Source organism: Narcine bancroftii, chromosome 7, assembly GCF_036971445.1.
Source record: "Narcine bancroftii isolate sNarBan1 chromosome 7, sNarBan1.hap1, whole genome shotgun sequence".
Lineage (NCBI taxonomy): Eukaryota > Metazoa > Chordata > Chondrichthyes > Torpediniformes > Narcinidae > Narcine > Narcine bancroftii.
In genome coordinates this window covers 35,974,537-35,987,213 of record NC_091475.1, presented here as the reverse complement: position 1 = coordinate 35,987,213, position 12,677 = coordinate 35,974,537, and the positions used below count along the sequence as shown (strand labels likewise).

At 40.5% G+C, this 12,677-nt stretch overlaps 1 protein-coding gene across 10 annotated transcripts in view; it reads right to left on the bottom strand.

The window, feature by feature from the left end:
• The window catches only part of dgkh (diacylglycerol kinase, eta), a 516,150-nt gene that overhangs the window by 54,169 nt on the left and 449,304 nt on the right, over positions 1-12,677 (bottom strand). The window contains exon 12 of one of the 10 annotated variants that reach the window (XM_069889598.1): positions 3,027-5,989. The exons of the other annotated variants lie outside the window; for them this stretch is intronic. Within the exon in view, the coding sequence (XP_069745699.1) occupies positions 5,834-5,989 (156 nt within the window). The 3' untranslated portion in view covers positions 3,027-5,833. Of the gene's footprint in view, positions 1-3,026; positions 5,990-12,677 lie in introns of those variants that run through there. 10 annotated transcript variants of the gene reach the window in all.

Here is a 12,677-nt window from a genome sequence, read left to right as displayed (position 1 = left end):
GCAGCAGACGTGGACATACCCCTCCATAAATCTTCGTCCGCGAAGCCAAGCCAAAGAAAGAATTTAAATTTAAAAGTAAGATTAATTCACAAATCACACTTGTTTTGACCTTTGTTCAAAACAAGGTAAATTCTGTTATTTTATTTCATCATTTGAGGGGCTGTTTCTCATTATTGTAGTAGCAAGGGAGCACTGTTCTTCCACAAACTGTACATGAAGATAAGGGTTCTGCCATTTTCAAGTGCTCCCTAAAAGGGTTCCGTGAGCTAAAAGGTTTGGGAAACCCTTTTCTATACAAATAAAGTTTCACGAATAGTGTGAGCAGTTCCTTTGATCATTCAGCATTCTCACTGCTTGTGGGAAGAAGTTGTTCCTCAGCCTTGTGGTCCTGGCTCTGATATTCCTGTATCTCTTCCCCCAATGGGAGCAGCTGAAAGATGCCATGTGTTCTTTACTCTCAATGTTGAAACCTGCTGTTTCCTTTGTGGCTGATGAGCATAGAGCCTCGAGTTCAGTGATTCTCCAGATTCTTCAACAACCTTTTACATAGACAGCACCATTCTCCATATGGTTCATTCAAAGTCACATTTGCCCATTCATCTGGAATACTTTCCTGACCTATTGTGTGACCAATAACTTCAGCAGTCCAAGGGGATATTTTTTCAGTGTAGCATCCTGTAATTAGATTCAGCCATCAATTAGGAGCTGCTCAGGTCAGGTAGGACCAAGAACTGTCCACACATATTCCAGACACAGGATCAAAGCAAGGGTTTGAAACAAGAGGTGACCTGGCAGGATGTATTTTAAAGTGGAACGTTGACTAGTATTTTATATGAGAAACAGGTCACATAATCAAAATAACATCATACATTCAGGAATGGAAGAGAAAAAGTTTGAAGTTGTAGGAATTATTGAGAGGAGGCTTGAATATTTGCTTGCAAGTGACAAAAAACTTTCAGCATTCTTTTATTTTAAAGTCATACTTTAAGCTGTTTTATCCTGGGTTAGGTGGAAGGGGAATGGGGGGGGGGGGGCGGGGGAAGAAAGAGAGAGAGAGATTGTTCTAGAGCAAAGGCAACAGAATTTTACCATTTTGGATCACTTGAACTTCCCCTTACTACATTGATCTTAAAATTCTCCAGCTCACAAAAAGAACTCCCCACAGTATTGAAACACCACTTATTTTTCTTGCAAGCTGGAAACTGAATTTTTCTTATCTTTTGTGTTTATCTCATTTTAATTTTGTTTAATATATTCTATTGGCTTTTTTTAAAAGTACTGCTCAACTGCAGCAAGCAAGAATTTTGGATGAAATGTATGTTGCACAATGTCTATGACAATATTATTATGAGAAGTGTGGAAATTAAAGGTGAGTGGGCAATGACAAGGCTAGCACTGCATGGGGATATGATGTAGTGACAATTTGCCATTGAATATTCCTAGATACAAAGGGGCCAGGAAGGACAGGGCATAGGTGGGGCATCATTTTTAAAGAGAATACGAATGCTGAAAAGAATAGTACAGAGGGGTAGAACCTGATCAGAGTCAAGAAGCAATGTATTCTATGCGTCACCAACAATGAATGAAAATATGAAGGGGCATTATGAGAAATGTAAAATCTAAGGTCATTCATAATTGCCGGGATGGGGGGGCTTTAACTATCCCAATATAAAGCACAATAGTAGAGGGTGAAATGTGCAGGATTATTTTTGAGAATAGGCACTTCTGGTACAGTTGGAAAACAGCCTTCCTTGTCAGTATGCAAATCATAAAACTGGTAAAACCTGATCTACTTAAGATATGAAGCAGGGAATGTACAGGTGGATGCTGAGGCAGTGCCAAGACTTTTTGCATCTGCCTTATCCAAGGGAAGACCAATTAGCTAGTTATAGGCATCTGGAAGTGGGGAGAGCTCACTCCTCAGTGCTGAGGGGGAATTAGAAGACGACATTTATGTTCCAGGCTACATTTGGAGAAGATGAAGCATGCACAACCCCTTGGTGGAAGAATTTGTATTATACATGTACAAGTGGGTAAATATTTACCCAATAATATTTGGTATCTAAATGCAGGTAAAATAGAAATTCCATTAAATACAAAGACACTGCTGCAAACACTTATCTGATCGACAGCATCTGCTGTGAGAGAAACGGCCTTTGTTTAAAGGTTATGACCTTTCTTCAGGAAAGAGGAATGTTTTTCAAGTGTTGAACATAGGGAAAATAGAAGAAAGGAGAGGACACAAACATGTGCCTGTAATAGTGTGGGAGACAGCAGAGATAGTGTCAAAAAACTGGAGTGTGGAAAGCAAATGGGATGGGACAATGTTGTCCAGAGGAGGTGACATGGGTGTAGCAAAATCGTGTTTGGAAACTGCTGAACGCGATGTTAAGACTGCTACATCATGGGAATTGTAAAGATGAGGTGCTGTTCTTGAACACTGTTCACCTTTACTGGATCTGCAGGAGTCATATCTAGCTGGGATGACCTTTGAAATCATACTTGGATGCATCACAGCATGGGCACGAGAGCTGCTCTGCTCAAGATCGTAAGAAGCTGCAGAAAGTGGTGAACTCAGAGCATTACGCAAGTTCCTTCCCTTCCATGGATCCCATCTATATGTCCCACTGCCTAGGAAAGACAGCCAACAAACTGAAGGACCCATCACACTCTGGACACACTTTCTCCCTCCTTCCCTTGGGAAGAAGGCTTAAGAGTGTGAAAGCGCACACCAACAGGTTTAAAGATCGTTTCTTTGCGAATGAACCCCATAACTGTGTTATTATGCTGCCCTTTCTTGGTGCTTTCATTGCAATCCTGCACTCTGTAATTGTGCTCTTGACATAGCAGTCTGAATGTTAGAGATAATCTGTTAGTCTGCTTGCAGAAGAACTTTTCTCATTGTACTAGATACTTCATAACAAATAAACTGAAACTTGAAATTTCGGCATGGATTTCTCCCAAGAGTCTTGAGCAGTAAAAGAATTTACCCCTCTATTGCAAAAAACCTACTCGTAGACACGGTAGATGATCTACCATTTATTTGTAGCCATTACTTAAGAAATAAACAGAGACATCAATATAGTGCAACTTGCAGCTTATAATCTGATAACAAACTGTACACTTGAAAGGACAGCCGACACACAAAATTTCTATAAGTTAAATGAACTTCATTGCTCTATTTTTGGCATAATTCATATAAAGAATGAGAAATTACAAAGAGCAGACATCACACACTTGATATTTACCTTTGCATATGAATTATGATGGAATTAACACTGCACAGTAATAAAATAAGTACTATCAGAATGGAATTCAATTTTAATGTTCCATATTCTGTCATCACTAATTATCACTGGGATAAAAAGAGGTTGGGGACTGAGGAACATGCGCACACACACGTAAAGTGACTGAAGTAATCAAGAACACAACTTTCATTTGGTTAGTCATACTAACAGCACTGTTAAAAAAACTTACGTTGAATTGCAAGTGGTTGAGAAATCCAGTTGGCGAAGGGGGCTGAGATATTTTATGTAAGCTCCAGAAGGGGATACAAGGCTACCTCATGGGCCTCCTTATCCATGGCTTGCCCATCGGCAGAATTCTCCAGCAAACAATGGGGCTGTTTTAGTGAGAAATCTCAGGTAGTGTCAAGCGAATTTTACACAAACATTTAAATCTGCAATGAATCTATGAATTCAGGTTGTTAGTGCAATATGCTAGAAATGCTGCCAAGCTCACAAAGCTACATGCAGACAGACTAAGGTGTACTTCTAGTGGAATACGCAACTGGAACAGTTCACTCGGTGTACAGTGAACTCAAATAAGTATTGGCAATATTGTGTAAGGAACGGACAAAATGATGCAACAAATCCAAAAAATTGTAATATCCAAACATCGGAACAATCAACAGTGAAATATAGTGCTGGGAGGATTCAAGAACTTTGTTGAAAAAATGACTATCACAGCATTATGTGCAATACAATGGCTTAAAAGCAACAATATCTCTTAATATTTCTTCCAAGAGTAGTATCTCTGCAACCAAAAGCAGAAATTGGGTCAAAAGTCAAAACATGTCTTGCTCTGCAGCTGGTAAACACTGCTGTGATTGATGCAGAGTCCTGTTTATTCCAGTACTGTGATACTTTCCAACCTTGGCAGAAACAACCTCAAGCGGTACTTTCAATTCACAGCATAATATTGAGGCCACGATTTCACTGCTGTTTTGTCCAAAGACATTCAATTCTCTCCAAAAGTTCTCATGTAATAGAAGCAGCAACATGCAATGACAAGTTTTGTTTCTCTCAAGGGATGTTGGAGTTGTAGGATATCCGTTCAAATGCTGAGTTGTTGAATTTATGGGTTCAAGTTAAATAGTTTCTGCTTTTTCTGAACAAGTCCTTGCATTGCCACCTTCAGTTCATCATCACACACATGAGAAGTACATCAGTGCTCTTTGGGAAACTGAAAGCTTGATCTCAGGAAAGAACCTGCTCAGACTTCTGATATCACAGCACTCAAGTCACCCTGTGTCGAAGCATGAGAGAATCCTTATATTTAGTATTTAAATGCCCCCCATGCTAAAGATTTTAACATGTTTGAGAGGTGGGGTTAAGGAGAGACAAATGACACACTGCATAAATGAATGGGAGTGAACACACACAATGCCAAATCTGAAAGATGCAATACTCCCCCTCCCGTGAACTGGACTTCCACTGCTGGCTTGCACTCCTGCCACCTGACACAACAGGTATGCAAAGCCAAAAAGCAAACAGAGAGTAATTCTGAGAGCCAGCTCAAGAAGGGCTGCCTGTGTTTTGCCAGGTTCGTGTGTGAACTGAGGTTAGCAGCTGGAGCACCCCATCTATAAATTAGCAGCACCTGTCACATTCGGATGGAGGTTGGCAACATGTTTATCTTCAAGCTGCAACGCACAACCTTCTCAAGACTTAACTTCCTCATGAACACAATCTCGTTTGTGTTTTCACAATTCGAGCACAAGGTCAGTGAAGATCATGAACCAATTTCAAGATGCATTATTCCTCATGAGCTTTCTCTTTCCGTTTCTTGGACTGCCAGCATGATCTGCAGCTAGATTCACAGGTTGTGGCAAGCCTTAAGTGCCAGAATCACACCATCTTTCTTTGAGTGTTACACGGATGTTTGCTAAAAAGTCTTTAATTTAGGAGATTTCTAAAGGTGATATCGAAAGTTTCCTTTAGCTGGTTGAGAAAATCATTTCACTGTCAGCTACAATGGGAACCATGTGACTAACCAGAGAAGGCCAGCATTTGCAACTTCAATCTTGACTGCAATTTTAGGCAACGTAAATGGATCAAAATCCAGAAAAAACTGGGACTGCGTGAGTATGAATCCAAATGGCTTGTCTTTTAGAAAGAACAACCATAAAAAATCTAAATTAGATGGGAGAACTTGATACTTTTGGGAAAATTATACAATTCTTATCCTTTAACAAAGTGCTCACAGAATACAACTGGAAACTTCCTCAAAGTTGATCCCATTATCCTGCTATTCTGATCTCAATGAACCTTTACAGAATGAGAGTAGCTTTGAGGAAAAATGAAACCTTGAATTCTGTGTTTAACTTGGAGGTATATAGATATTTATATCTATATACTACATACACACTATATATATCACAGAGAGTTTTGCTCTGCTGTCAGAATCTTTTGTGTTTACAGGAGATGCTACTGTCTGTCAAACAGGCCACTGTAAAGAATAACAGCCATCTGTGAAGCAACCTGCACAGTTGCTGGTACTTGGCTGGAGAATAGCTGACAACCTTTCACACAATGACACGTGGACAAAAGTTTTATGAACTTTCCAGCAGCCAGTCAAAGAGGGGAGTGTGGTTGCAGTGAGCTCCAACTGGCTCTTGCTCTCTCATGTTGCAGTATTTCAACACTGCCTGAAGTAGGTCACAGATCTTCCAGTCCTTCATTTCCACTCTTTTAACCACTGCAAGAAACTAGAGAAAAACAATTACTGTGTAGATAAGTAAAGGGGTATATTCACAACAATACAAATGCAGAAAGCATTCTGGGTCTGAGCTGCCAGTGCACAGTGCACTGCCACCTGCAGGCTCGCCTCTGGGTTGCACATCCTCCTGATTGCAAGTTTATCGCCACCTGTAACAAGATGCAGTCAGAGTTGTCTTGAATTCGAGATTGTGACAGAGTATAGAGAGTATATAGATATGTTTTTGGGAGATATTTGTTGCTCCAGGGTCATGTGGTTTTTGTAAGCAGAGAGAGTAAAACAGGCTTTCTCTCTGTGAGAAAGAGAAATCAGTTCTGCAGTCTTACAGTCAGCAGCAGCAGCTGGGACTGGAACAGGACAAGCTGGAAAGCTTGTGGAAAACCCCGGGTTGTGAGTGCTTAGTTCAGCCTGGTCAAAGCCCTTGTGGTTCATGCAAGAGGAAAGAACTTGCTGCCTAATGTTTCACTTGAAATAAGAGAAACAAAAAGGAACTCTGTGGTGTCCTGAAAGAAAGAGTTTATCACCTGGAGAACTCTGAGGGGCCAAGTTTCTTTGGCAAGACACTAAAGTGGCTGATTGAAAAGGAATCAATTGTGAGTGTACAGTGTACAACAAATCTTTCTCTGAAAACCGACAAAATCCTTCCTGAGTGGTGACCATTTACCCTTCAAGCACCAAAGCCTGGTGAACTTTATAAATGTTAAATTCTGTGCACAGTATAAGAATTGCCTGCAACCAGTGAACTTGGAGGAATGAGAAGTGAGATTGGACTGTGAGCCAAATAACTTTTCTGAACTTACACACACATTACATACACGTGTACTTAGAATTAGAAGGGGGTTAAGTTAGGTTAAGTAAGTCAATAGAGATAAATTAAAGTTTGATCCTGTTTTCATGTTTAAAGGTAATTAAAAGCAACTTTTGTTTAAGTAACCATTCGTCTTGGTGAATATCTATTGTTGCTGGGTTTTGGGGTCCCCTGGGCTCGTAACAAGATCATCTCATACATAGTAAGACATAGAACAAAAGTGCAGATTTGCAGAGATATCAGTTGGCACTGTGCAAAGGCAACATCGTTTTACTATTTTGGCCCTCGTCAATATAAATGAGGGAAAGGAACTAAAGATTTTTACAATAATGTATTCAGGAGGAATATGGAGGAAAAAAAAATGATGGTAGCAGTTCTGAAAGCAATCACAGCCCTGGAGAGGCAAAAACATGTATGGCTAAATTTCAGAAACTTCTTTGGATTTTCACATAAATTACTAAATGACATGAAGGTAATGGAGCAGCAGATCTGTGAAAAATGTTACAAAAGTAAAGCAGTAGATAAGGAAAAGTTCAATTTCCTAAAGTAAATATGATTATATTTATATTTAAGCAACAGAATAAACAGTAAGAAGGAAGAATAAAGATTATGTCCTTTAATCTGGATACCTAATTAGGGAAATTAATAAATTTCATAACAATTTTAACTTCTTTGATTTGATCATTTGAACATCCTAAATGAAAGAGAATACAAATCTCTGTGTGTGATCTGTCCCGCTCAGTCCTACCCCATCTATCCAAGGTCAACATATCCTTGAGGTCCAGCTGTATTGGCATTGAACTGGTCTGCCCAAAGCCTATTGAACTGAAGCCTTTGATTTTCAATTCCACCAAGATATAGCACAACAGTTCATTTAGCTTTTGATTACATCTCTAAATGGGCACTGGTTTGAATGATTCCTGAAAGCGGATCCCCAAGGGGTGATATGTGTGCCTGGTTGACAGGGTTGCTCTCATCCAGTGAATGAAAAGATTCCTTTTATTCTTCCAGTCACTTAATTAAAAAAATACATAGGTTGAATTTAAGATCACAAATGTGGTCCACATTAAATTTCATGGGTGATTATTTTCTAATTAACTCAATTTAGCATTTCTTTGCTGTAACATTCCCGAATCATGAACATTAGTGTTTCCCAACCTCCTGGAATCTGCGGACTTGGACTTGTGGTTCTTTAGTCACTGATATATATTGTGAAAAGTCAAAGAACTTCTACGGATCCCTGGAGGTGGGTGGGAGGAAGGGAATTCAAGATTCCTTTATTGTCATGTAACAGTACAAAATAGGTAATATGACACAAAATTTCCTTCTGCTCTGGAAGGCAGAGTCGTCATTACTGTTGCCCAATGCCTCTTATGAGAGAAAGAGAAGCAGAAAAAGAGTCCCTTCAGAGTCATTGAGTGTCTGCGGATTTGTCTCCAGCGCTCCTACAGCCACACAGATTCTTGTTCAATCCATCAGCAACCTGAGCTCTAGAACCAAACCTCCGACGTGATCAGGATGCCTTCAATGCCAGAATCCCTTCAGGAACACTACTTGCCCTCGGCACCCTCTCAAATCCCAGCTCCAATACCTGGTTCCCATGAGTCCCGGGGAGTGGGAGGGGGAAATGAATCTTTACCTTTACTCTCAGATGTCTCCCAACCATGAGCTAGTTCACATGCCAAGATGATCGTGGATTTGTGAGTCACATTTTATCTCATGACTCTGCTAAATTCCCTTTGAAAGTCTATCTTGGCAAATTCCACAACCGCTTCCTTCTGCTGTGTTAGTGGTTTCCTTGGAACATCTAAACAGGCTGGGAAGTTGTGGCCTACACTTCCCAAAATAAGGCTGACTCTCTTTCATAACTGACACTGGTCAAGGTGCTCATTCAGCAACTCTTCCTCTTACAACCGATTCGAAGAACATCTCACAAAATGCAATGTCTATGGTCATCTGGTTCCTCTCTCCCTCTCCAATTCATTACATTTGTAACTTGCCATTTTAATATGTGTGCCCTATAACTAATGCTACAATAATTTACCGGTTTTTTTAAACAAAAAAATCATATTTCCTGTGTTAATTTCTCTGATTTCCCTCTTTATTAATTTTAAACTATAATTTTTTTTGGGTTTCATTGAGTCTTCCCTGCCATTCAATCATGAGCTGATCAATTTTTCCCCATTCAGTCCCACTGCCTGGCCTTCTCCCCATAAACCTTTAATGCCTTGGTTAATCAAGAACCTATTAATCTCAGCCTGAAATAAACCCAATGATTTGGCCTCCACAACCACCAATGGCAAAAAATTCCACAGATTCACCATCGCCTGGCGAAAAATATTCCTCTGCATCTCTGTTCTCAGTGGATACCTTTTAATTTTAAAGCTATGACTTCTTGTCAAAGACTCTCCCACTATTGGAAACAACCATTCTATGTCTACTCTGTTGATGTCTTTCAACATCTGAAATGTTTCAATGAGATCCCCCCCCCCCCCCCCCCCACCTCATTCTCCTATATTCCAGTACAGGCCAAGAATCCTCAAATATGAATACCCTTCCATTTCCAGAATCATCCTTTGAACCTCCTCTGAACCCTCTTTAGTGTCAGCACATCCTTTCATAAATGAGGTGCCCAAAACTGCTCACAATACTTCAAGTGAGATCTCACCAGTGCCTTATAAAGCCTCAATATCACAGGGATTTCTATTCCTCTTCAAATGAATGCCAGTATTGTATTTGCCTTCTTCACCACCCTCTCAACCTCCAGGCTATCCTGCACGAGGACTCTCAGGACCCTAAGCATCTGGGAATTTTCAATTTTCTGCCTATTTAAGAAATGGTCTGTACATTTATTCTTCTACCAATGTGCATAACCATACACTTTCTGACACTGTATTTCATTTGCCTCTGCTCTGCCCATTCTCCTTATCCAAGTCCTCTGCAGCCTCCCTGTTTCCTCAAGCTCACCTGTTTCTCCACCTACCTTCATATTATCTGCAAACTTGGCCACATTCTTGGCCACTCATTCCATAATCTAATCATTGATTTACAACATAAAAAGAAGCGGCCCAACACTGACCCCTATGTAACACTACTATCAACTGGCAGCCAACCAAAATATGATCCCTGTATTCCGACTCTCTACTTCCTGCCAATCAGCCAATGCTCTACCCATGCTAGTATGTTTCCTGTTATACTATGGGGTCTTGTCTTGTTAAGTAGCCTCATATGCAGCACCTTGTCAATGGCCTTATGAAAATCCAAATACACAATATCCACTGCATCTCCCTTATCTAACCGACTTGTCACTTCAAAGAATTCCAACAGGTACGTCAAGCAAAATTTTCCATGAAGAAAAGCATCGTGGCTTTGGCCTATCATGCCATGTGTCTCCAAGTACTCCGTAACCTTATCCTTGACAATCGACTTCAACATCTTCCCCACCACTGATGTCAGACGAACCGGTCTAAAAATTCCTTTCTGCTGCCTCCCTCTCTTCTTGAATGGTAGGACGACATTTGCGCTTTTCCAGTCCTCTGAGATCATGCCAAAATTTATTGATTCCTGAAACATCATTACCATTGCCTCCACAATCTTTACCGCTACTTCTTTTAGAACCTGAGGGTGCAATCCATCTGGTCTGGGAGACTTATCCACCCTAAGACCATTCAGCTTTCTGAGCATATTCTCCCTTGAAATAATAACTGCACTCACTCCCCTCCTGCCTCAGCCACTCTCTCCTGCATGGTTCTACAAGGATCCATCCTTGACCCCATTCTTTTCTCACTGTACATGCTCCCCGTCGGCCACATCATGTAGAAACATGGCATCTGCTTCCACTGTTATGCCTACCTGTTATTACCCAGCTCTACCTCCCCCTAAAACCAGACGACTAGTCAAAAATCATCAACCTCACCAACCGCTTGGAAGACACAAAATGCTGGATGGCCCACAAATTCTTCCAACTTAATAAGATAAAATCTGAGATCATCCTATTTACCCCCCTAATTTCATCAAAAAATGACACAACTCCCTAGGTAATCAATTCACTCTTATTAAACCCCATGTTAAATCCCTTGGGGTGCTATTTGACCCTGCCTTCAAATTTGACAAACAGTTCAACGCCGGGGTGAAGGCCTGCTTTTTCCAGCTCCGCACCATTGTTAAAATAAAACCATACCTCTCACTCAAGGACCTTGAAAGGGTTATTCACACCCTTATCTTCTGACATCTGGACTACGCTAACTCTCTATATACTGGGATTAGCCAGTCCTCCCTAACCTGCCTTCAATTAGTTCAGAATGTCATGGCTAGGGTCCTGACAGGTGCAAAGAAGAGGAACCATATCACTCCAATTCTGGCTTCCCTCCAGTGGCTGCTGGTATTTACATATAAGTAGGGCTTATGCCCTACTCCACTCCCAAGCAGCTCAGGTCAGCTATCGCAGGATGCTTGGGTGTTCTACGCACTAAGTGCACATAAAGGGGAGATCAGGCCTTTGTGGTTGCAGCCCCCAAACATTGGAATAGCTTTAAATTAGCCCCTTCCCTCAACTGCTTTAAATCCAGGTTATAAATGTACCTTCTGCTGTTAGCGCATAATGCATGAAACCCTTTTTACATTTTTAACCTCCTACAGCGTTGCACTATTCACTGCAATTGTGGTCTATTTGTAACGTCTTAATCCCTTGTTCTGTAAACAGTTGTACTAGTTTCAATCAATTGCCTTGATTTGTACAGCACTTTGGTCAATGGAAATTCAAAAATGTGCTATCTAAATAAAGAACTTGAACTTCCCTGATATCCTGGGCATCCATCACACTGCTAATGTCTTCCACAGTGAAGATTGATACAAAATACTCATTTAGTTCCTCTGCCTTCTCTTCCATTATTATTAACCAGCGTCATTTTCTAATGATGCTACACCTACTCTCACCTCTCTTTTACTCTTTATATACTTGAAGCTTTTTGTATTCCCTTTGATAATATTTGCCAGACTTTCATCTTTTCCCTCCTTATGAGTTTTTTTCATTACCTTCTGCAAGTTTTAAAAAAATTCCCAGTCCTTTATCTTCCCACTGAATTTTGCTTCCTCGCATGCCCTCTCTTACTTTTACGTTGGTTTTCACTTCCCTTGTGAGCCGCAGTTGTGACATTTTTCCATTTGAATATTTCCTCTTTTTTGGTATGTAATTATTTCTTCTTTACTTGCAGAAACTCTATCCAATTCTGCTACGCTGTTTTCCCTTCTAGTCATTCTCTGTCGATCTACTTTGGCCAGTTTCTCTCACATGACACTGTATTTCCCTACACTCCACAGAAATACCAACTCATCTAACCTTAGTTTCTGCTGGTTAAATATCAAATTGAACAATCATATTTTGATCACTGCCCCCTAATATTTCCTTTACTCCAAGCTCTCTAATTACCTCTGGTGCATGACACAACACCCATCCAGTACAGCTGTTCCCCTACTTGGCTCATCAACAAGTTGCTCTAAAAAGCCATCTCGTAGGCATTCTCCAAACTCTCTCGAGATCCGTCCTAACTTTCCCGGTTTTCCAAATCTACTGGCATGTAAAAAATCCCCCATGACTACCATTCTGACACAGCTTTTCCATTCGCTGTTGTAATGTGTTATCCACATCCTGGGTACTGTTTGGAGATCTGTACATAACTGCCAACAATGCCTTTTCACTCTTGTCATTTCTTAACTCAACCCACAATGATTCTTTATCTTTTGATCCTTTGTCACCTCTTTCTATTGATCTGATGTTATTCCTTACCAACAGAGCCATGCTTCCTCCTCTGCCTATCTTTCCTATACACTGTGTATCCTTGGACATTCAGCTCCCAATGATATCTATCCT